Source organism: Ursus maritimus, unplaced genomic scaffold (genome assembly GCF_017311325.1).
Source record: "Ursus maritimus isolate PB19 unplaced genomic scaffold, ASM1731132v1 scaffold_7, whole genome shotgun sequence".
Taxonomy (NCBI): domain Eukaryota; kingdom Metazoa; phylum Chordata; class Mammalia; order Carnivora; family Ursidae; genus Ursus; species Ursus maritimus.
In genome coordinates this window covers 5561937-5587606 of record NW_024426885.1, presented here as the reverse complement: position 1 = coordinate 5587606, position 25670 = coordinate 5561937, and the positions used below count along the sequence as shown (strand labels likewise).

Sequence of the window (25670 nt, the reverse complement as noted above, 5' to 3'; positions counted from 1 at the left end):
TCAAAATGAGTAAGCTCTGAGAGAGACACGGACACACAGACAAGCCAGAGTCCATTATGGAACCTCATCACAGAAGTGACATCCCATTACCTGCTGTATGATATTGGCTAAAAATGCGTCAGTAGGTCGAGCCCACACTCAAAGGGAGGGGACCACCGAGGGCGTGAGCACCAGGAGACGGGGATCGTAGTAGCCGTTTTGGAAGTCTGTCCATCCAGTCTTTGAGTTTGGGGTCCTCAGCCTTGAGATGTCTTGGTGACCTCATCCCATCTGGCTGTCATGGGTACCCAGCACATGCCCTCCACACACCATGATGATTATGCAGGAAGCATGGGTTCCTCTTGGGGTCCCTTATTGAAAAGGCGCAGGCAAACATGGACCTGAATTGCACAGGTGCTGTGATTGAAGATGCCCCTCTGGAAAAAGAAAATACTACTTCATGAAATTCAGTCTATCTTTTATAAACTATCTTACATCGAGTGGGGTTGACATTCGGGGAGTGGGAGTTGGTAACCCTTCCTGAGCACAGGTGAAGGCCATCCGCGCTCAGGAGCACAGTGCCCGTCCTGAGCTGCGGGCGGGAACCCAGAGGGTGTGGTGGGGAGCCATGGAGACGCTCCCTGGACTCCTCGGCACCAAGGTGTAGGGTGTAGGTGTAAGATGTTTCCCAGGGCTCGTCATGGTTTGAGGACTTAAAGTCTTAAAGTCATGGTTTGAGGACTTTGGGGCAACCACTCAGCTGTCCTGTTACACTGTAAATAAATAAAACTTTATTTGTAAAAACAGGCATCAGGCCAGATGGGTCTACAGGCTGTGGTTGCTGACTCCTGATGTATGGAATGAGCAAATAAAATGCCTCGCATGCTTTTCACTGACCGTCATTGATACACATTTACAGTTTTATGTTGTGTTTTATTGTCCCCATTACAGCGTGCACACTGGGCTTGCGGCGACGGGATGGCGAACTTTGAGGGGACCTGGGGGAGCGGTGGTTGAGGCTTTGCTTTCCTGCTGCTGCTAAGCTCTGGGACCTCAGACAAAGGACCTGGCTGGGTTTGTCTCTCTCTCTTCTCCCTGTCCCCCTCTCCTCTCCCCATCCCTCTCTCACTTCCTCTTGGTCCATAGCTGAGTTTTCTCTTGCCTTGGGCATCTGGACAAGAGATTTTCCCTGGTGGAGTTTATTGCCCTTGCCTCTTTGTCAGGAGTATTCCCACCTCAAAACTGGTGGCTGAAGAAGCCGAGCCTGAGACCAGATCCTTGTCGGAGTGATTGACCGAGGGGGGCTTTCAGGAGGAAGCCGTAGGGAAGTGACAAGGGACAGGATGGGGAAGAAGCCTCAGCCTGACCCCACCGGGAGCTCTGTAGTCCGAAGACCATCTGGGATTTGATCCCCCTTAGGAATGGAGCCTGGCCTTCTGCGTTCCTGTATCAGTGAGTCTCTGGCTGTGGGTCATGCTAGGTGTAATCCCTGCGTATTTCCCGGTAAGGGCATGCCTGGGGGAAGGGTGCCTGTGAGAAGGCAAGGCAGGGTGTGAGGAGGCAAGGCAGGGGCTCGGAAGCCATGGAAGCCCCTCTAACCTCCATGTAGAGAGCTGGGCCAACCCCAAGGACGTTCCTCCCAGGATGGGTCAAAGGGATGATCAAAAATGAAATCTTTAATTTTGAAAGCAAGTTTTTTTTGGGGGGAGCTGTTTTATTTTTTTTAAGATTTAAAAATTTTATTTATTTATTTATAATTTTATTCTATTTTTTGAGAATTTTTTTAATTTTAATTTTTTATTAACATATAACGTATTATTTGTTTCAGGGGTACATGTCTGTGATTCATCAGTCTTAACTCAATTCATAGCACTCACCATAACACGTACCCTCCCCAATGTCTGTCACCACCCACCCCCCTCCACTCCAGCAACCCTGTTTGTTTCCTGAGATTAAGAGTATCTTATGGTTTGTCTCTTTCTCTCTAGTTTCGTCCTTTTCATTTTTTCCTATCTTCCCCTATGATCCTCTGCCTTGTTTCTCAAAAATTTTATTTATTTATTTGAGAGAGAGAGAGAGAGAGAGAGAGAGAAAGTGAGCACAGGGGTGGGGGGAGGGGCAGAAGGAGAGAGACTCTCAAGCAGACGTCACTCTCAGCTCAGAGCCTGATGTGCGGCTTGATCTTATAACCCTGAGATCATGACCTGAGCTGAAACCAAAAGTTGGACACTCATCCGACTGAGCCACCCAGGTGTCTCTGGCTGGATTATGGTATTTGCATGGGTTCTCCAGGAAGATGCATGTACGAGTGAAACACTCTTTAAACCTGGCCTTGCTGGGCTGTGCACTGGGACCTTGATCTTCCTTTCTGGTCCTGAGATGCCTGTGTTTGTCAGACCCTGCTGGGTGTAGGCTGGGGCTCTGCCACTGGTGGTTTGTGTTCTGTTGGCTGTGGGAGGCAGTTTCTTGGAAGCTCCGGTGGTCTGCTGGTGGAGGCAGCCCAGTGTCAGTGTGGCCGTGCGTGGAGGGGTCAGCGGCCAGTCACTGCCATGTCTCAGGATTGCTGGTAAAGTTTTACCTAGTGGCCTGGACTGCCTGCTGGACAGGACCACCACGCACACACTCTGTTGTTTTTTAAATAGCTTTATTGAGATATTACTCATATACCATGCATTTTGCTTATTTGAAGTGTGCAGTGGAACGGTTTTGGTATATTGCTTTATTAATTCTTAAAAGTTATGGTGAGATCTGTATACTGAACCTTTCCTTCTTGCAGTGGGGTCAGGGGTGGAGCACTGGGGGAGGCCTTCCACGGCCAGAGGTGGAGCAGAAGACTGCATGCTGGGTCAGTGGGCCAGCACAGTGACCAGAAGCCCTGTTTCCCCGAACAGTCTTAGCCTCTTAAGAAACCCATGATTTGTGTATTCAGCTATTAAGCTGAATTAACCCCAAACTTTCCATCCTGCAAGTGTGTCTGAGCAACTCTGGTCCCTTGGGCTTGATTTTCCATCCTGTCCCTCCCAAGGGACCCTTGCATCTGTCTGCCCTCTTGAGGTAGGGAATGTATGCTGGCGTGGCTCGTGTCAGCTCACCTGCCCTCCCAGCCACCCAGAGCAGTGCTGGAGCAGGTGGGAAGACCGGCTAGCCCGATGTGTTTGCCAGCAAGCTGGCGAGCTGGGCTCAGATTCTCTTCTTACCCAGGCCTTCCTCCCCGCACATGCCTACTCTATGCTCCCTTTATAACCACCCTTTTGCCTTTGCCCCTGGGGCCCTGGGCACTCATTTGGATACTTCCCACCTTAACTGGGCTGTGGTGCAGGTCCTGATGGGGAGGGAGGGCTTTCCTAACTCAGGGGTTCCACCTGAGTGGGTCCTTCTCTGCATCTGTTCGTTGCCCAATCCTTGTTACCTTGAAGATGTAGGTCACGTGTACTCTGTGTGCTGGGCCCTGGGGACATGGAGTTAACAGCCCCTCACTCCTGTGCTCAGTAGGCCTGGACAGGGACGTGGGAGCTTTAGGATGCCCCTAAGCCACGCAGTACCTTTGTAAATTACAGAAAAATATGCCCTTGGGGCGGGCATGCTGCTTGGCAAGCAAGGGGGTGCTGGATTTCAGCTCCTACTTGGCCCTGAGCGTTTTTTGTGCAGTCAGCAACCTACCAAGTTTGCAGAGGACAGTCCCGAGTGCGGGGCGGGGGGGGGGGATGAGGGTGGTTTCCATGATGGGATCCGTCCTTGCAAACCCCTTCTCTCCCCAGGGCATTGGTACATCCCCTGCTTTATTCCAGAGCAGCAGGGCAGAACTGGAACGTGGATGGATTTCTCTGTGCTATCATGCTCCGGGAACGTGGGGTATTGAATGTCCTTTTTGTGCAGTAACTATAAATTCGTGTTAGACAGGAAAATGTAGGAGTTTGACAGATGCAGGAAGAATCTGCAGTGGAAAAGTATTAGTGAGAATATTTCACCTAAAAAGGACTTGGTGACAAGGTTTGCTTGTGACAGTCCTTGTGTGATATTAGATGATATTTTGTGTGACTTTTGTTTTGACATCTTTCCGCTTGGTTTATGGGAGCTATTTAGGGAGCACCAGAGGGAGAGGAGCCAGGGAGGAAGAGCCACGTCCAGCTGCCGGCGGGGGGCAGCGCTCCTTTTGAATTTGGGCTGGATGTTTTGTAGCAGTTCACTTAGGACGCCTGGCTCCCAAGCCTGGACTCCCCCGCCTTCCAGGCCTGTGACTTCGAGCCAGCAGCCTCAATCTCTAAGCCTCATTTCTTGACCTGTGTGATGGGAATGATGGCAGTCCTACTTCCCCGGGAAGGTTTTGTGATGATTGCATTGGATTGTCCTCGAGAAGGATGCAGCCGTGGCCATTCCACGCTAAGGCCTTTGTAGCTCTCTTTGTCCTTTGGAGACCTGGCTTCCAGTTAGAGTCCAATGGAAGTGTCTCTGTATCAGACCTGACTCTGCTTTTTGGACCGGTGGAGGTTGGTTCAGACGGTGAGCTGTCTTGGGTGGAGGAATCTTGTCGTGTTAGTCTCCACCTGCTTCGGTGCTCACCTGGGATCTTGGGTGGCCCAGGTTGCTCGTTGGCTGGTCTGGATTGGCCGATGGTCTTAGAGGCTCTGGTGAGCTCGGCCAGAAGTGACGTGGAGAGGCCGTGTCTCCTCTAGCTTGGGGTTCCCTTCATGAGATTAATGGAATTGTTATTTCATGATGTCTCAAGGGCTTTCTAGCGTAAGGGATAGGGGGCCCTTGACAGTGTCCACCATTGTCACAGCCCCTTGGAAGCACAGGGGAGCTGGTTCTGAAGGAGGCACTCTGAAGCCCTTGTTCGTGAGAAGCAGCAGCATAGCTGCCCTTTGTTAGGGAGGCAGGGAACAGCAGGGAGGGCTCTTCCCCTGCCTGAGGTCACATGATGCCCGAGGCTGCTCCAGCTGCTCAGCCTCCTTGCCCTGTTCCTGGCTCAGAGCTTTCTGCGCAGAAATGGATGCTCTTAGGACCCACATCATAGGACTAGTTAGGGTGAAATGAGGAAATGCGTGAAGTCTTTAGTGGAGTGTCTGGTTTTAGTAAGTGCAGAATGAAAGTTAGCTGTGATTATTACCGTGGTGATGGGGATGGTGGTAGTGGTGATGGTGGTGTTACTGGTGTTGGTAGCAGTGGTAGTAGTGGTAATGGTGTTGATGTTGGTGGTGATGGTGTTGGTGGTGGTGGTGACGATGCTGGTGGTGGTGGTATTGTGTGGTTATTGGTGGTGTTGATGGTGATGATAGTGGTGGTGTCCGTATTGTCAGTGATGATGGTAATGGTGAGCCCTCCCATCTTTCTCACTGAGTGCCTTTGTGGCAAAGGCCTCATGGGAACAGCGTGAGAAGAATATGCCTCATTTGTGGTTGGATTTTTCCCAGGAAACTGGTTTGGTGGAGGAAATGTTTTGTGCGTGGGTTGGGGGTTGGAGGCCGTTGTGGTTTCTCAGTGGTCAGCTGCAGTACTATCTAGAGTGTGCTGTGTGCACGTCAGATGGAACAACAGGGAATTATAGGGAAATCAGTGTTTTCCACTGTCAGGCTTTTGAAAGTTAAAAATGGAATAAACAAATAGTTGAGAAGTGTTCAATTGTTTGCTTAGTGCATTAAAAAAATACTGAGTGGATCCTGTCTGTTGAGTATCATGGCGGACACACTGTTGCATGCATTTTCTGGGATGGATTCTCTTCGCCTTCCCTTTATCCTCTTCTGCTTTTGTCCTGTTCAGCAGCAACTCTATAAGCAAGCAAATAGGTTTTTATAGCCTCTTGCTAAGTATTTCTCATCTCTTGCTAAGTATTTCTACCACGGTGCAAAAGCAATTTTGTTATGTGATGCTGTATTTTTATAGTCAATTGAAATGACTATTAAAATATAACATAGCTCGTCAGGCTCACAGTAGCTCTGCTGGAGAAACACAGCCCTTGCAAGATGGGGCAGCTGCTGCCTAGAAAGAGGCCCTCTGGAAGCTAGAGCTGAAGTCACGGGCCTGAGACCTGTGTGGTCACACAGGACCCTGCACTTCTTTCTCTTTCTTTCTTTCTTTTTCTTTCTTTCTCTGTCTTTTTTTTTTCTTTCTTTCTTTCTTTCTTTCTTTCTTTCTTTCTTTCTTTCTTTCTTTCTTTTTTTCTATTATGGCAAAATGTACATAACATGAAATGGGCCACTTTAGTCATTCTTTTGTGTACCATTTAATGGCATTAAGAACATTCCTGTGGCTGTGCAACCATCGCCACCATCCATCTGCAGAACTGTTTCATTTTGCAAAACTGAACTCCGTCTGGACGACACACAACTCCCCCATTGCCCGCCCCTGGTGAGAGAGCCCCTGGCAACCACCATTCTGCGTTAATCTCTATGAGGTTGACTCTTCCGGGTACCTCATCTAAGTGGATCATCCAGTAGTTGTCTTTTTGTGATTGGCTTAACTCACTTAACATAAGGTCCTCAAGGTCATAGCATGAGTCTGATTTTCCTTCCTTTTCAAGGCTGAATAATATCCCATCGTTCGGATGGCTTATAATTTGTTCATCCCTTCGTCTGTCCATAGGCACTTGGCTCGCTTCCACTTTCTGGCTGTTGTGAGTCCTGCTGCTATGAGCATGACTACAAATGTCTGTTCGAGTTCCTGCTATCAATTCTTTTGGGCATCTCCCCAGAAGAGGAATTGCTGGGCTGTGTTTTAATTACATTTAATTTTTCTTCCAGGGACTGCCAAACTGTCTTCCACAGCAGCCGTACCCCCTCCCATTCCCATCAGCAGGGCACGGGGGGTGGGCAGTGTCTGAGGCTCGTATGCTGTTCAAGCCTAAAGGCCGTTCCTGGCTGGCCTGGGTCTGGGCAGAGTGGCGTTTGAGGAGTGGACAGGCAGGCAGAGTGAGACTGCTAGCATCTGTTGGATTGTTTAATGCCTCGTCTTAGATCTGTACTCAGGCCCGGGTGTCCATGCTCCATGTTGGGGAGCAGAGCCTGTGGCCTGCTCTGTGACGGGCAGCCCACCTGCAAACACCCCTGTCAACTAACCCACGCTGTCTTCTCCCATCTTTGGGCACTGTCCACGGAAGGCAGATTTATCAAGTGTTTAACTCAGGAACGATTTGTCTTGTGTCCTCTGGGAACTTGTGCAGCTTGTTAGATGGTTCAGACAGGATGTCAGAGGAGGCCCTGGGATCACAGGTGTCCACATGCCTCGTGAAACAGACATGACAGGCGGGTGGTCTAGGTCTGGCCGAGTCAGAATTGGCGCTCCCTCTTTGAAGGCCATGTGGGACAGGCTCCCTTCCCATTTCCCACTTCCCCGTTGCAAGTGTGGAAGTGTCCCTTTCTCCCCAGCAGCGCGTCCGGGCCAAGTCGTGGCTGTCCAGTGTTGTTTCTCTTCTCCTGGAACAAGAGGGCTGTGTCTGGGCGGCCTGGCTGAGGCATTGCTCATTAGCAGTTAGCATCCGCAGTGAACAAACACATCTGAGCAGGCTTCCCCCTTCCTTCCGGAGTGCAGCCCTTTATGGGGATTTCTGGAAGGTTGGGACTGCCCCGGGAGAGGAAGCCTGTGCTAATCGTGAACTTTGTGCCCTGCGATCGCAGCTGGTGCTGAGGCCCTGCAGGCCATGAGCATCTCCCCTCTGTTTGCTCTTGCAGAAATGACCGGACCCTGTTCTGGTCCAGCTCATCCAATGAGAGGAGCAGGCCTCAGAAGAGGAGGGCGGGGAGCAGGGAGGAGGGGATGGCGAAGATGTCTCCTGGAAGATGGTGAGAGAGAGCACTTGTTTTGCTTTCCACATGCGTTGCAGCCACAGGAAGGCAGATGCTCACTTTGCACTTGAACCCTTTTGAAGGTGAATCTGACTTTTATTGTGCACATGCTAGGGGCTAGCGTCGGCTGGGTAGCTTTCCCACGCATGACGTCAGGCACACCTGTGGGGTGCTACCTGCTCTGTCATCAGCCCCTTTCACAGAGAGAGAAATGGAGCCTCATAGAACTTGTGTTACTCGCTCAAGGGTTTGAGCCGGGGTTTGGAGTTGAGCCCGTGTTTCATTTCAACGCTGGAGTCTGAGTGCACTACCCAGAGGAAATAGCTGGCTGGTGTGCAGAGGTCAGGAGAGTGTGACCTGTTGCATTGAGGGGCCTGCTAGCTTTGGAAATGGGCCTGTGCAACTGGGCAGTGGGGGTAGTGTGTCCTGGGGCTGGGGTCCTGGATTGGGAGGTGTTGAGGGGCCCCTTTACTTCCCAGGTGCATCACAAAGGTCCGTCTCCCTGCTGTCATCTGTGCAATGGGGCAGTATGCGGACTGACTGTTCGAGGGTCCATTGTGTGGGAGGGTCAGGTCAGAGCACAGAGGAGGCGGAGTGCCTTGTCACCCGAAAGGCCCCTCCTTAGGAGGGGGGTGATAGCTCTTCCCTGGAGCATGTCTCTGGAAATGTGGGGCTGCAGGGGGCTCCCCTCTAGCAGCGCCTGCCCAGGTTCCTTCACGAACACCCCATGCATGCTCGGCTTTATTGTTTTTCCTCAAAGAGCGCTTGATTGTTTTTTAATCTTCAATTTTATATTTTATCAAAGCTAAGTAATGTAACACTCAGGAGGAGGAATTGCAGCTAATTACAGAGGAACCGGATGTTTGCTCGGTGCGGAGTGCGCCTTCCCTGGGAGTCCCAGCGTGGAGGGGTGCTGGCCCTCTGTGCCTGCCCGGGCCTGCTAGGCCCGCGGGCTGCCCTGCGGGTGCTGGATGCTTCTGCCACGTGCAGCTTCTCAGAGTGCAGACAGTTCTGATCAAGGCCGAAATTCCCATTGGTAGAAACCGTGGCATGAAGATTCATGGGAGGAGGTTCGGTGTAGCCTTTTGTTTAAATAAATAGTTCCAAGCGGGAAATAAATAGCCCACATGTCCATCCTCGGGGGACCAGACCGATACATTGGGATATGTCGATACAGGGGAAGACTCTACACCATTAAAAAGAACAAACCTCTGAGAGGACCCTGTGGGTCCATCTGGAAATGTTGAGCCAAAGAAGGCAGGCATAAAGAAGTACATATAAGGTAATTGCTCTTACATCCAAGAATTGACCACACTCATTGGTACTTTTGGATTCCATTAAATCCAAGAGTTGATGGAATTGAGCTATGGTGAGACAAATCAGAAAGCGGTGTTGGAGGAGGGAAATTGCCTAGGGAGGGGCCCAAGAGTACTTTCTGGAAATCTTCTGTTGGGTTCATATGGTGTATGGAACGATCTTACACTCATTGAACTGATTACTTAAGATAGTGCATTTTATCGCATTCGTTAAAATGTGGACGCCCGTGAAGGCAGGTAGGTGAGCGTTTTCTCATTTGTCCCATGGCTCAGTGCATTCACTTTTTCTGTATTCAGAGGTGCCGGATGCCTCTGTGTTCATGCAGTGCACAGGATGGTGCTCCTTTTACCCAGGGCTTTAAACCCCTGGGGCTTCTGAAGAGCAGGTTGAAGGGAAGGAACAGCTTGTGGGGACCACAGGTGGGGTTTGTCTTTGACATTTGGCACCTTGTGTGTTTCCAGGTCTGTGCAGAAGCCCGTTGTGGGCGATGAGATGTCTTGACTTGCAAGACAGGAAGATGGGGAGTATGCAGAGGATATTGGAGTTTCAGGGCTCTGTTAGCAAGAGCAGGCAGTTGTTTCCCAGAAGTCTGCAGTCATTTGGGGACCAGAGTATTTGTGCACTGCAGTATATGCCACGTGACCCCAGGGACTTCATCATGGTTTTAGTGGTTTTTCATTCTCAGGTTGGTGCAGCTCAGCTCCTGTGGTTCCTCTCCACTCAGATCTCTTCTTGTGGGGGGTCACCAGGGAGTGGTCAGGGAAAGGGACAGCATTGGTGGGGGTGCTGGGCAGCATCTCTCCCAGGCAGAACCCCGCTCAGAGTCCAGTGTGACCCGCTTAGTCTCTGCTGCCCCTCGGAGCCCTTCACGGTTGTGTGGTTTGGCAGCGAGGCCGAGCGTGTGCGGGTGCCCGGGTGGGATCATCGGCACCATTAACCCAAGTGAAACTGTGCTTTATTTCTGGGCAGATGGTTGGACCCCCAGGACATGCCTCCCTGGTTTGGCTGTCGAGATGGAGGTATAGGAAGTTGGTTCTGCTAACTGAGACTCTAGTCTGGTCTTCAGTTTCTAAGGTGACATCAGTAGAAATACAACTTCAGTGTTTTCCTGTGGATTTAAAGTTCAAGTAATAGTTTTGCCTCCTTGAATCCCTGCGTTGACGTGTTAAGTGATTCACTCAGTCAGCATTTGTGTCTCGCTGGGTGCCCGGTGCTGTTAAGCCTGTAGGCAAAGGTGGAAAAGAGGCAGGGCAGGTGTGGGAGGAGGCGGGGAGCAGCGAGCTGAAGGGGTGAACCGGCCACCCGTGTTTTAGAAGGACTGCTCGCAGAATGGGAAGCTGGAGGAGGGAGGCCCTCTTCACGGCTTGGTTTGACTGACGTCGGGCACCTGTGATGCGATGGGTGCATCCAGCCTGAGTAGCAAATGGGCAGGTCTCTGCTGGTGCTTTATTGGGGTGGGCAGGGGGTGCTGTGGAGCTCGGTGTGTGCTCCCTTAGCGCCCTGGGTGGATGGAAGTGACAGGAAGGCTTCTCCCCAGGTATGGGTGAGCTGCAGGGCCTCGCCCCGCGAGGAGGGGAAGAAAGGGCGTTCCAGACAGAAGTAAGCTTTTAGATAAAGACTTGGTGTGCATATGGGGTGGCACATGGATACCCGTGGTTCGGTTTCTTGGGGATACCTCTGCTTACGTTTACATAATGACAAGGCTTCTCCCAAGTTGATTGCTAGCTTTATTTGTGACTTTCATATATAATATGAAATAATATATAAACATATATTTTTATATATGTTTATAAATACACCTGAAATATATATTTATACACATGTACATATATTTTTTTAAAAAGAAACAAATTAGCATTCTGGAATGTTCCCTATGTCCTTCCCTTTCCTTATTTGTCACCACTAATATTAGACTGAATGTAAGGAAAAGTGACCTTATTCTATGGAAGAAATCACCTGAGACTTTTCTGCTGAAGCCCAGGAAGAAGACTTTGGGGACATGACCAAGCGACGTTATTGTTTAGTATGACAGAGAAATATGTCTTAGCCCATTTCTTCTGCTCCTTTTTTTCCCCATTGCATCTTCAGTGGTGGGGACTCTGCTTGCCTCTGCCCTTGATGCCCTTGGGCCCTGGGCAATTTTCAGGGTGCCCTTTAGGTGGACCCTGTTGGGCTCGTGGGGCCGGGGCGGGGGCAGGTGGTGGTGAGAGGGAGTGCAAGTCTGGCCAGGTCAACAGCACAGAAACTAAGACCTGCGTCCAGTCACCGGAGAGGTCCTGGCTGCGTGTGGTCCCCATCGGGAGTCTCCCTGGGACCAGCCCCTGGCTGTGGAGTCCACTAGGCTCACGTCCCAGTGTCTCCGGGTCTGTCGTGTGCCTGTCTCTGCTTGGAGCCTCCCCGGGGCTGGCCCAGCCCCTTGGGATGGGGTCCTTGTCAAGTCCCCACGGCCAGGGTAGCAGCCAGGCTATTTCTCAAGCATATATTTTCCTAAGCGGCAGTAACCTTTCTGCCTTAAAGACGGATGATTCAGGAGATGAAATCTTTCCCCCTATCTTGTCTCTGCCCCGTTTGCTGCTGGGCAAAATGAAATGCAAAAATAAATAATTTTCAGGTCAGCTAAGTCTTTTCTTATTTGTGGGTGGATCTGCAAAGATTGTCAATAATGAAGTCAGGGTTTTCTCTCCTGGCACCAAGTTTATGAAAGATGAAAGTGTTGAAAAGTGGACTCTGATTTTTCCTGTCAGGGAAAAGCAGTAATGCCAACATCCCTCCACAAGCCAGTGTCTTTCCTCAGAAAGCCACGTGTTGTGGGCACGGTGACCTTCGGGGCGGGTGGAAGCCAGGCGGTCGGTCGCAGGCTTGGTGTGGGCGAGGCACACAGTGACATTTCATTCTGAAGAAAGATATTAAAATATCTTTGAATTGTGTCTGTCAGTTCCATTAGAATTTGAGAAAAGACTCTTTTGTACGTTTCTTCTCGCACGCTTATCTTCACCATCCCTCCCACTTGTTTCCATCCGAAAGGCAAGAAGAAATCCTGAATAGCAAACAGCCGTCCTTTATCTTGCTGTGCCCCTGCTCGGTCCTGTAATTATTTAGATGAGTTCCGTGATGCTGATATTCAAACAGTGCAGGAAAGCCTGCCCTGGGGGCTTTTATTGGCTGCGAAACCATTTCTGTTCCTAAGAAAGAAAGATAGGAACCCAAAAGAAATAACTGTGACTTTGAAGCTTTGCAAGTGGTCTCCTTTTTAGAACTGTGGGTGTTTTCTCTCCCCCTCTCTCTGTCACACATACCTGGAGGCATTCTTTGATCTTGAGCCCATCGCCCCTAATTTCTTCTTGCTTCATTTTCCCATCTGAACCTAATGTGTCGAACCAGGTAAAGGAGGGAAGCCGCTACACCCACAGGGAGCTTGTAGGGGCAGCCGCTGACTATTTCACGGTGCCCAGGAACGGGAGATGCTAAATCCACTAGGAAACGTCCTCATTCTCTCTAGCAGCCATTCCTTTTATTCTTTACATCCTTTAAAATTATGGTAAAATACACATAACATAAATTTACCGTTTTAACCATTTGTAGGTATGCAGTTCTGTGGCATTAAGTACGTTCACATTACTGTGCCGTCACCACCACCATCCATCCCCAGAACTTTCCCGTCTTCCCCAACTGAAGCTCTGCTCATTAAACACTAACGTCCCATCCCCCTTCTCCCCCCAGCCCCTGGAAACCACCATTCTACTTTCTGTCTATTAATTTGACAACCGTAGGAACCTCACGTAGGTGGAATTTTGCCACATAGGTCCTGTTGCATCGGGCTTATTTCCCTTAGCATAATGTCCTCAAGTTTCATCCCTGTGACAGCAGGTGCCAGATCTTCCGTCCTTTTAAAGATTGAATAATAGTCCATATATGGACAGAACACATTTTGCTTATCCATTCGTCCCTGGGTGGACACTTGGGTTGCTTCCACATTTTAACTGTTGTCAATAGCGCGGCCGTGGACATGGCTGTGCACATTATCTCTTCGAGTTTCTGCTTTCGGGTCTTTTGGCTACACCTGAAAGTGTAATTGCTGGGCCGTACAGTAATTCCGAGTTTTAAGTTTTTGAGAAACAGCTAGACTGTTTTCACAATGGCGGTACTCATTCACAGCCCCACCAGCAGTGTGTGAGGTTTCCAGTTTCTCTGCGGCTTTGCCGACACTTGTTTACTGGGTTTAATACTGGTCATCCGGCGAGTGTGATGGGCGGTCTCATTAACTTCACTGGTGACTGGAGCATCTTTCCGTGCGCCTACTGGCCGTTGGTATATTTTCTTTGGAGAAAGGTCTATTCAGGTCCTTTGCCCGTTTTTTTTTTTTAATTGTGTTGTTTGTTTTTTGTTGTAGTTGTTGAATTGTGAGGACTCCTTAAATATTTTGGTGATCAATTCCTTGTCAGAGACATGATTTGCACGTATTTTCTCCCATTCTGTGGGCTGCTTTTTCACACTGTTGATAGTTTTCTTTGGTGCACCACCGTTTAAAATTTTGATGAAGTCCAACATCTATTTTGTCTTTTGTTGCCTTTGCTTTTGGCATCTTATCCAAGAAATCACTGTGAAGTCCAAGGCCATAAAGCTTCTCTCCTATGTTTTCCTCTAAGGGTTTTATAGTTGTGGCTTTTGTGTTTAGGTCTTTCATCTGTTTTCATCTTGCCTTCCTCTCTCCCTTCTTCCCTTCCTCCCTCCCTTCCGCCCATCTATCCATCCATCCCTTTTAAAGGTCCCACTGTGTGCCAGGTACTTTTAGCCGCTTGGGAAAATCAAGACTATTGGCAAAAGCAGTGCTCTGATTCAGTATGGCTCAGGGCACTGGGAAACTCTAACCTTGCCTGAGTGGTATGCCTCCAAATCGGTGAGGGGGAAGGACTGGCTTACCGGCCATAGAAGCTAGTAATGGCATGGCTACCAGTCTCTTTTTGAAGACGGAATTTAGGAAACCCAGCCCTCAGCTCTAATACAGATTGGGGGTGCAGGGCTGGTCTCCATCCAGAGTAAAGTTCAAAGGAGATATATAAAATGTTCTGGTTCTTTCGTCACTGGATTTTCTGTTTGGGTCCAGTATGTGAAGGGGTTACTCCTTAGAGGACCAGGCTGTAGGGTGGCTGCTCCCAGTGACTGCATTGGGCCCAGCACATCTTTCAAACCCCAGCACCAGCTCAGCGCTAGACCAGAGCAGGAGTCCTCTAGCGTCTTGGGAAATACCAAGTATATGTTTTTGGCATGGACCAAATAGCAGATGGGGGTGCCTTAGAATGAAGCCTTGAAGCAGGCAGAGACAGGGCCCTTGCCCTCGTCCCCTTAAGGATATGGTCTGCATTTCCCCCAGCCCTGAGAAGATGCATGCTATTGAACATTTTTCTCCAACTGAAGGCAAGACGAAGGGAATGAGATCAAAAACAGAGCAATTAATTTTCATAAATTGACTTTTTAAAAGAATTAATTAACTTTTAAATTGCTACTTGAAATCCTGAAGTCATATTTCAAGGGGACCCTGTGTGGGATAGAAAGAGCTGAGCAGATTTTAGAAGTAATGTGTGGTCAAGCCTATACCTTCAATGTTTTAAGGAGGCTTTGAATCAGTACTGATGGTGAGTTATCTCATTAGGTGGAAGAGACCCAAAGCAGAGACAGTAAAGCTAATAGCTGTGTGTCTCTTTCTTATTGATTGAATACATTTCAGGCTCCTAGATCTTTCTGCAGAGGGCAGGGTCATTTTGAAGAAGAGGAACATATGCACTGTGTGCTCTCTATGGCACACCAGACAGGAAGGAGTACTTGGTGATCTGGTTTAATTCTGTGAATTTTTATTGAGTTGCCTGCAAGGCATGGTCTTAACTACTGTGGGAAAGCCAATGATTAATAAATGTTTACTTCCCTCAAGGAAATCTGGTCTGGAGGGAGAGACAGATACTTAGATAAGCACTTCTGCAAGGCCATGGGATGTCAGAGAGCTTATAGGAAAAAGTTGTGGAGCAAGCAATTAGTTTAGGTATGCACATACCTTTTTTTGGTCAGTGGAGAAAGTCAGAATTCAGGAAGGATCTGGAGAAGAATGTGAAATGAAAAATGGGCCTTGTAGGCAAGGGACCTTCAGAAGTGGAGGGAGGAAGGCATTTCCACAGGCAGAGCAGCTTTCGGAAGTCCTTGGAGTTGGGGGGCAACTGGAGGAGTATGAGGCGGGATACGAGATTGGAAAGATGTGTTCAAGTCCCATCCCTCAGGGCTTTAGATGCTGTCCTGGAGACTTTACCCATTATTCACAAAGCCAAGGGAAATTGTACAGTGTTTTGGAGTAAGATTTCTGGAAGGTAACTGGCAATAGAAGAAAAGAGAGCTTATACAAGGAGATCAGCTAAAATGCTGTTTTTCACTGCAGGGAGAGATGGGAAAGGCTTGGGTTAGGCAGTGTGGGATGTTGGAGATAGTCTGGAAGGGACACCGTGGAGTTCCAGGGCTGTCCTCAATTCCCTGGGTCACCTTGAGCAAGTCAGAACTCCGCTGTAGGGTTCTGTGTTTTCATCTGTTAAATTGGTTGATGGATGGATGTAGTAGTTTTTTCCTAAGCTGGAGTAGTCAGGTTGGTTTTTTGTTTTTCCCTGAATTGGAATTATATTTCCTCAAATGCGTTCTCTGTACCAATTGGGATGGTCCTATGACTCTTCATCCTTTACTCTGTTAATGTGGTGAATTACCTTGATTGGTTTTTGGATGTTACACCAACCTTACATTCCTGGAATAACCTCAACTTGAGTTCTTTGTGAGGAATGAGAAGTCCATCAGATGGATGCTTTAGACATTGTTGGACTTCAGAAATGCCCGGCCATGTTTGCCTGTCAGGGAACTCCAGGCTGGGTGTTGTGATTTGCAGAGGGGCTACCAGGAGGGCAATCTGAGGTCCAGGGAGGGCTGTGGTTGACCCTGGCCAAGGATTGCGGAAGGGTCTGTGCATGGTGTTGGCCTTGAGGCCCTTCATTCAGGCTGGCTGTGGCCCTGTTCAGCTCTTCTAGGGGATGCTCAGACATGGCAGACTCTAGGCTGCTACAAACTCTGATGAAAGAAATGGAAGAAATTCTATATCCACTTCATAGGACTGTTGTGAGGTTAAATTAGTCTGAACATGTGAAGTTCTGTGTCTACTGCCTAGCCCAGTATATAATCAGTAAATGTCAGCCAGCATCATCAGCATTGTCACCACCACCATCATCATCGCCACTGTCATGATCACCACCACCACCATTCCTGTCATCACTACCATCACCACTGTCACCACCAGTGTCACCATCAGCCCCATCATCATCACCACCATCAGCACCATCACCACCACCACCATCAGCACCATCACCACCACCAGCATCATCACTGTTATCACCAGCAGCACCACCGACACTGTCATCACCACCATCACCACTATCACCATCAGCACCATCACCACCACCACCATCATCACTGTCATCACCAGCAGCACCATCAGCACCACCAACATCATCACTGTCATCACCAGCAGCACCACTGACACTGTCATCACCACCATCACCACCACCACCATCAGCACCATCACCACCACCACCATCATCACTGTCATCACCACCATCACCACCACCACCATCAGCACCATCACCACCACCACCATCATCACTGTCATCACCAGCAGCACCACCGGCACTGGCATCACTACCATCACCACTGTCACCATCAGCACCATCACCACCACCACCATCAGCACCATCACCACCACCACCATCATCACTGTCATCACCAGCAGCACCACCGGCACTGTCATCACTACCATCACCACTGTCACCATCAGCACCATCACCACCACCACCATCAGCACCATCACCACCACCACCACCATCACTGTCATCACCAGCAGCACCACCGGCACTGTCATCACTACCATCACCACTGTCACCATCAGCACCATCACCACCACCACCATCAGCACCATCACCACCACCACCATCATCACTGTCATCACCAGCAGCACCAGCAGCACCACCAATATCATCACTGTCATCACCAGCAGCATCACTGACACTGTCATCACCACCATCACCAGTATCACCATCAGCACCATCACCACCACCACCATCATCACTGTCATCACCAGCAGCACCACCGGCACTGTCATCACTACCATCACCACTGTCACCATCAGCACCATCACCACCACCACCATCAGCACCATCACCACCACCACCATCATCACTGTCATCACCAGCAGCACCACCAATATCATCACTGTCATCACCAGCAGCATCACTGACACTGTCATCACCACCATCACCAGTATCACCATCAGCACCATCACCACCACCACCATCATCACTGTCATCACCAGCAGCACCACCATCGCCATGATTATCATGATCATTGTCCACAGTATCCCAGTGTTGTACCATCATCATCAGCAGTAGTAGTAGCTTCATCCACAGTGTCGCTGTTCGCTTATGAATGATATGAGTGTAAGTGGAAGCCCTCTTCTCTCATTTTCGAGCCACATTTCTTTCCTTACATCCCCAGGCAGCCATTTTTAGGGTGATTAGGAGATTGAATAGAGGTGATGACTTTGCCTTTTCATGTCTCTGATGCATATAAGCTAAGTGAGGCACAGACCAGAGTGTTAAATTTTTATTTTGGGAAAAAAGATCCATGTGCTTACTCACTCTGGGCTGCTGGTGACTCTTCCAGAAAAATAAAAATAAAAATAAAAACAAAAACACCACCATTCTGGGAAAGAACCTTCGTGCTGGGTTCATCTCTGCGTCTTTCTCATTTCACTTTCTCATTTCCCACGAGCAGCATGGCAAGCTGCTACAGTGGGCTCTGCAGTCCAGGACCGAGAAATTCAGCTGAGTGTGCTTGTATACCCAGTGACACCCGGCTTTAGCCAGGCTATTAAAAAAGGCAAATGGGTTTGCGGGGGAGGAATATATCAAGCATACAGGCCATCAGCCAGATGGAGGTGAATCCAAAGATGTGAGCGGACACAGGAGGATCATATTCTCTGTGGACTTATTCCCAGATCTTAACATATCAGAAAAATAAAGAAGACAAATGGGCAACTTGCAAAGAGGCTGCCATCTTTGTGCTTCTGTCAAGTAAAGACATTTTAAAACCCAGATGTCATCTGTCATCATCATCTTAATAAAGAAGACATTTCTGCTCTTTTCTCGTCCTATTCTCACTATCCAAAGAGGGACAGCTTTGAAAGGTCAAATAACCAGAATTAGTCTCTTATCTTGAATACTTCTGGGTTTAAGAAAAATTCATTGCATTGTGTTCGTTTTTCTGTCACCTAAGAATTGGGGAACTTCAGCCATGGACTGTCAGGTTTTGATGCCTGCAGTTGGGACCCCTGCTCCAGATGCCTTCTGTGCTGAATAAATTAACCACAAAACACTCCTTTCGTGTTGTCTTCTGCATGCCTTGCTGTGTATTCCCCATGGCTGCTGTAACCAATTACCATAAACTCAGGAGCTTAAAATGATGCGTATTGATATTACAGCTCTGGAGGTCAGAGGTCCTAAAATCAAGGTGTGGGCTGTATTCCTTCTGGAGGGCCCAGGGAGGGGCGGATTCCACTTCCTTGCCTTTTCTGGTTGCCTGGGGCCACCTGCGTACCACCTGTGGCTCCTTCCTTGAATCATTGCAACCTTTGCTGCATCACATCTTCTGACTCGGGCCCTCCTGCCTCCCTCCTATGGACCCTTCTGATTGTACTGGTCCCACCTGGATAATCCAGGATTAGCATCCCCATTGAAGATCCTTACCCTAGACACCCCGGCAAGAGCCGCCTTTGCCACATAGGGTAACACCTCACAGGGTTCCAGGGACTCGGATGTGGACATCTTTGGGGGAGGGCATCATTCTATCCACCATACTTCCCCCTCCTTCCCATTCCTTCGGCCAATAATCTTACACAGTTGAGTCTTTCAGTTTGCCTTTAAATATGGGATTGTTTAGGCTGTGATACTAAGAACACAGGGCCAGGGGCTGGGCATCACTGTGGTAGTCCTACCTTTGCCGTGTCTTTTGGGGCCACAGGCATGAACCCTCAGAGGCCCTTTTCCCTTTCGTCTATAAAATCAGGGGTCTTTACGGCTCATTTCATAGCTGAATTTGAAGTTCCTTTTCCCATAACAGCTTTTGTCTGCCTGCTTCAGGGAGGGAGGGGCAGGTACTTAGAGATTTTTGCGTGTGTGCCTTACAAATTCACATGGGCCTGAATGAGTTTATAGTGGACGTGTTCATGTTATTTTATTTTTATTATTTTTGATGTGTTTAGTTTTTGCACGTCTCTAACAGAATAGGGATGCTGTTAAGAACTGTGAGAAACACATTTATGGCTCCTAAAGGCTTAGGAATATGGTTATGCTCAACCAGGAAAGGCTGGCATGTGCTCCGAGCTTCCTTTACCTACTGCAGTTATTTCTTGTTAAACTTCACCATAAAATGCTAAATAAACTTGATAACTACTAATAACCATTTATGTCAGTTGAGGATATTTAAATTTTATGAATTTTGGTGGAAATAGAGGAAAATACCTATGAAAATGGAATTTTCTACGTGTATATGGTTTTTTACGTTTTAGGATTTTTGTGATCATGTGTTGGTCTGCTCACTTGGGCTTTTTAAAAAGGATTCTGGTAGGGATAGAAGTCTTTATTGCAGTAAAAACAAAATACTCCCGACCACAATAGGAGCCTTTATCATTTACTAAGTGTTCACTGCAGGATGCCCAGTGTTCAAATCCACAAATCTGCCAGTGGCATTATTGTCTTTAAGACACAGAATGCGCACATGGTCCTACAAGGTGCAGATATCAAGAGCCTTATTTTATGGGGAAAGCTGAATATGGAGAAGATAGGTCATTTGCTGGAGGTCCCTTGGATCCTCACGGGTGGAGGCGTGACCCTGCGCATTTCGTCTGGCCCCAGGGACCATGGACGTGAAAACCAGGGAGGCTGCCTGGGCCTACACTGCCTTCCCAGCCAAGGTAGCTCAGGTATGGAGCGGACGGCAGGAGGTGTGTGGTGGGGATGTTTGGAGATGGGGTTGAGAGGGAAACATACTGAGCCTGGTTTTGTGAAGAGGTGCAGCTGGTGGGAAGACGCTCTCTTTGGTGGTTGGTGGGGAGGGTAAGTTGGTCCACACAGGTGTGGGACAGGCTGGCTTCTGCTGTTAGGGAGAAGCAGGGACAGAGGCCCTCCTGGGGCCCAGACTGTGTGTGGCTGGAGGAAGGTGAGGTGAAGTGGTCAGGTGGTGGAGGGCCCACCGTGCTTGCTGGAGGAGTTTGCACCTGCTACGATCAAGGAGAATTTGAGAGATGGACACAGTGAAGCGCCACTTGAAAATAGCCTGTTCTGGCAGGGTGTTCAGGATGGATGGATGACAAACTGATGAGGATGTTGAAGATGAGTTTTATGTTTAGTCTGCTATCTTTTTAAGTAGGACTCATTGGAAAGGAGGAACATACTGTATCACGGTTTCTTTCTTTCTTGCCTTCTCCCCTTCCCTTCCCTTCCCTTCCCTTCCCTTCCCTTCCCTTCCCTTCCCTTCCCTTCCCTTCCTCCTTCCCTTCCCTTCCTCCTTCCCTCCCTTCCTCCTTTCCTCTTTCCTTCCTACCTCTCCCTCTCTCTCTTTCTCTCTTTCCTTCTCTCTCTTTCATTCTTTTCTTTCTTTCTTTCTTTCTTTCTTTCTTTCTTTCTTTCTTTGTTTCTTTCTTTCTCTTTCTTTCTTTCTTTCTTTCTTTCTTTCTTTCTTTCTTTCTTTCTTTCTGTACCTCTTAATTGTACCTGTTTCAGCCATCCTGCATCCAGCTCCTCTCTGGAACCACCAGTTTGTTCTCTGTATTTATGTGTCTGTTTTCTAGTTTGTTTCTTTGTTCATTTGTGTTTTTTTTAGGTTCAACATATAAGTGAAATCCTGTGGTGTTTGTCTTTGTCTGACTTATTTCACTTAGCGTAATACCCTCTAGGTCCATCCATGTTGTCACAAATGGCAGGATCTTATTCTTTTTTATGGATGAGCAATATTCCATTGTGTGTATACACCACATCTTCTTTATCCGTTTAGCTGCCAGTGGACATCTGGGCTGCTTCCGTATCATGGCTGTTGTAAAGAATGCTGCATTACCCATGGGAGCACATATTCTTTTGAATTAGTGTTTTCATTTTCTTTGGGTAAATACCCAGTAGTGGAATGTGATGTTTATACTTTAAAGGTTTTGAGGACCCTCCATACTATTTTCCACAGTAGATGCAATTTACATCGCCACCAAGAGTGCACAAAGGTTCCCTTTTCTCTGCATCCTCACCAGTACGTGTTGTCTTGTCTTTTTGATTCTAGCCGTTCTGACCGGTGTAAGGTGATGTTTTGTTGTGGTTCTGATTTGCATTTCCCTCATCATGAGTGATGTTCAGCATCTTTTCATGTGTTTATTGGCCATCTGTATGTCCTCTTTGGAAAAAAAATGTCTATTCAAGTTCTCTGCCCATTTTTTAATTGGATTTTTTTTTTTTTTTTGGTGTTGAGTTGTAGAAGTTTATTGTATGTTTTGGATACTCTCTTCTTACCAGATGTATCATTTGCAAATATCTTCCGCTGTTCAGTAGCTTGTCTTTTTGTTTTGTTGATGATTTCCTTCACTGTATAAAAGATTTTTTTTTTTTTTTTTTTTTTTTTTTTTTTTTTGCTACAGTCCCAGTAGTTGATTTTTGCTTTTGTTTCTCATCCCTGAGGAGACATATCTAGAAATGTGTTTCTGTGGCCTATGTCAGAGAAATTATTGCCTGTGCTTTCTTCTAGGAGTTTATGGTTTCAAGTCTCACGTGTAGGTCTTTAATCCATTTTTTTAAAGATTTCATTTATTTATTTGACAGAGCGAGTATAAGCAGGGGGAGTGACAGGCAGAGGGAGAGGGACCCTGGGATCATGACCTGAGCTGAAGGTAGACGCTTAACCAACTGAGCCGCCCAGGCTCCCCAGTCCTTAATCCATTTTGAGTTTATTTTTGCCTATGGTGCCAGAAAGTGGTCCAGTTTCATTCTTTTGCATGTAGCTGTTCACTTTTCCCAGTGCCATTTGTTGAAGAGACTGTCCTTTTCCCGTTGCATATTTTTGCCTCCTTTGTTGTTGGTTAATTGACCATATAAGCATGGATTTATTTCTTGGCTCTCTGTCCTGTTCCACGGACCTGTATCTCTGTTTTTGTGCCAATATCATACTGTTTTGATGACTATAGCTTCATAGTATAGTTTGAAATCTGGGATTGTGATTGCATCCAGATTTGCTCTTCTTTCTCAAGTATTTTCTATCCTTTTCCTTTTTCTTTTTTCTTTTTTTTTAAGAGAGTGGGCTACTTGAGTATTTTTTGCATCTTAAATGCTTTCGAATGCCCTTTTCCACTGCGATAGTTACCTCTGTCTCATCATGCTTGGGCAAAAGTGTGGTTGGCATTTCATGGTATGACTTTTTTAGGTGCTTATCTGAAAGAAATAGAACTGCTTTATGTCAGGGTACATATGAGGGATTTCAGATTTGTTGAATATTGCCAGTTTTAAGAATTTCTTATTAATGTTGGACATATTTTTGCCATTTGATTGTAATGTAGCTTTTTGGCTTAATACTAGTATTGGTTATATAATTATTTTGATTATATTTTTAAATTTAATTTATTTTATTTTTTAGGTTATGTGATTAAAAAATCATGTTGGTTTCCAAAGAATAGTCAGCCCACCAATATCTCATTCCTTTTTATGGTTGGGTGGTGTTCCATTGTGTATATATAGATAGACCAGATTTTTGTCCACTCATCTGTTGATGGACACTTGGGCTGGTCCCATAACTTGCCTATTATAAATAATGATGCAATAAACATAGGGGTGCATCTATCTTTTCAAATTAAAAAAAATATTCAGCCCACGTGTAATTGATTGATAGGAAGTAATTATTTAACTAAAAAATCTACTAATGGAAATGTAAGACAGTATATGAAGTGATAATTAAAATGTTAACAGTATCAGTTTTCTTCCTATTACAAGCATTATTCAGCCGTCAAAAGGAATGAAGTTCTGATACATGGTACAGCACGCAGGAACCTTGAAGCGTTATGTTAAAGAATCCAAATGGGAAAAGGGCAGTATTGTTTGATGTGTTTCTCTGAAGCAGGTAGAGCAATCCCGTTCATAGGGACAGAAAGTGGACTAGAGGTCCTCAGGGGCTGTGGGGAGGGAGTGGGGGTTACTGGTCTGCACGTATGGAGTTAACTGTTTGGAGGGACGAAAACATTGTGGAAGGTGATCGCAGTCATGGTCGCACAACATTCTGAATGTCTCTGCCACTGCGTTGGACACCTAAGATGGTTAAAATGTCAGATTTCACAACACCTATGTTGACCATGTACATGTGAGTTAATTTCCTGGTTATTTTCTTGGTCTGTGTGTCTGTTTCTGTGCCAGCCCCACATGGTGTGATCACTAGCGCTCTTCAAGACCACACTAAAAAAAACCCCGATTGTGTGGCGTTCCAAATTTCTTTTACCCGATGACCCTTTATATTTGTCTCTTGAACGAAAAGGCTACCTTTGTGGGTATCAGAGAGGCTGATCTGGGCAGAGACTGAATGTATTTCACCATTAAAAACAAGCAGAAATAAGCCAGCAAAGTCACTTCTGCCTCTACTAATGTCTCCTTCCTTCTCTTTCTCCTTCTCAGCATTTTATAACTACGATGCCAGGGGAGCGGATGAACTTTCTTTACAAATAGGAGACACTGTGCACATCTTGGAAACATACGAAGGTGCGTATCCCGTTGGTGTCTTTCTCTTGCTGTTTTGGGCAGTTAGCGCCCGTTCTCGTGTTTCAGAAGTATGTGCCATCATGAGTCTTGTGCAAATGATCCGTCTTCCTGCATGTTGATGCCCTTTCCATTGAGGGCAGTCGTGAGGCTCTTTATTGTTTAAATGATACTTGATGAAGATGAAATTAAAACTAAAACTTCTAATTTTTCACCTGTTTTCTGTGGAAATAGCTGTTTTCATTAAAAACAACAGAACACATTGCTTCCTTTGTTGGCAGATGCATGTGAATCTTGACTGAATAACTGACCCTTGAAAAACTATGGAAAAAAAATAAGATATTTTTGTATTTAAGTCATTGTTTTGATGTGTTTGATGCGAACGGTGAGACTTCTTATGTTCTCACTTAGATTTATTAAGAAAGGAACCGAAACTTTTTTCTTTGACCGCGTTTTCTTAGGGGTGAACAGACATTGTCACAGCTATGTGGGACGTGGGCCAGCGAAGCAATCATTATCCAAAAGATTAGAAATCCAGTAAATACACTATCGTGATAGTAGTTTCTCAGTGTCCCTGGATTTTCGCACAATCGTTTTTTTTTTTTTTTTAAGTTTTTATTTATTTAATAGTGAGAGAAAGAGAGAGCATGAGAAGGGGGAGGAGCAGAGGGAGAGGGAGAGGCAGACTACACGGGACTAGATCCCAGGACCTCGAGATCAAGACCTGAGCTGAAGGCAGACCCTTAACGGACTGAGCCCCCAACACCGCCATACAATCGGTTTTTATGTTCAGTGTTTTGGATATTGCTAGAACGGCCCACCCTTCCTTTTACTCTGTGGTTACTGTGGCACAGAAGGGAAGCCATGATGGGCTTGATTTCTGAGACTCCTCAGATGTGGACATTTTGTAAAATTGTGTAATTAGCGTTGGTGGCTTTATTTCCTGCTTGAAGGGGTGACTCCCATATAGCAGATGAATGAAAAGAACTGATTAAAATGGATCATTTCAATAGAAGAATTGCTTTTAGAGTGGCTTTAGCTAAACCCTTCCAGTAGGAGTTGGGGGTGGGAGAGGAGATGGCAGCTGTCCCACAGTGGTCGGCAAACTGGACGTCACACTCGGTCTGTGAAACCCGGTTTGCACAAGAGTGGAGTGGGTGTGAGCCTCTGTGCGCTCGGCAGGCTGCAGCTTGCTCCGGTTCCCCTCCCAGACACCTCCGGGAAGCATGAACCTATTACAACACCCAGGGCCATGTCCCTTAGTTCCCCTGGGGACGCATGTGGACTTACAATTCCAGTCCATTTGCATCTTTAACCCTAAAATCTTAGTGGAAAAAAAAAATCAGCTTCGGTCACGTATGCCTGGAAGCAGATGTAACTCTGTGAAAACAGACCCTGTCCTTAAGTGAATGAGTAGTTGTGATGGGTGCCTTCTGCTTGTTTTCAATTTTTATAGCTGACAGTTGGATTGCCTTATCTGCTCTCAGTATATATTGCCAATGTTTGAGAGGAAACAGGGAGAAATTAAGTAGAGGTTAAGGATCAAACCTCTCATCTCAGACACTTTACTGATCTGAAGGGGAAAATGCTCTTACATCTTCTTTATGTTTGCCCCTGCTCAGTTGAAGTTGAAATCCTGGTTAATAAACACTGGGCAATGACGTCATTCCTGAATAGATAGCAATTTCCGGTCAGCCTGGGTATGTGGGGACTGCCACCTCTTGTTCTTTGCTTCCTAAGAAGAATGTACTCT

At 47.1% G+C, this 25670-nt stretch overlaps 1 protein-coding gene across 1 annotated transcript in view; it reads left to right on the top strand.

Annotated features, from left to right (window-relative positions):
* Window positions 1-25670, top strand: part of DOCK1 (dedicator of cytokinesis 1) — a 495125-nt gene that overhangs the window by 34332 nt on the left and 435123 nt on the right. Inside the window, 1 exon segment of the mRNA XM_040623969.1 lies at window positions 23837-23920. Coding sequence (XP_040479903.1) covers window positions 23837-23920 — 84 coding nt within the window.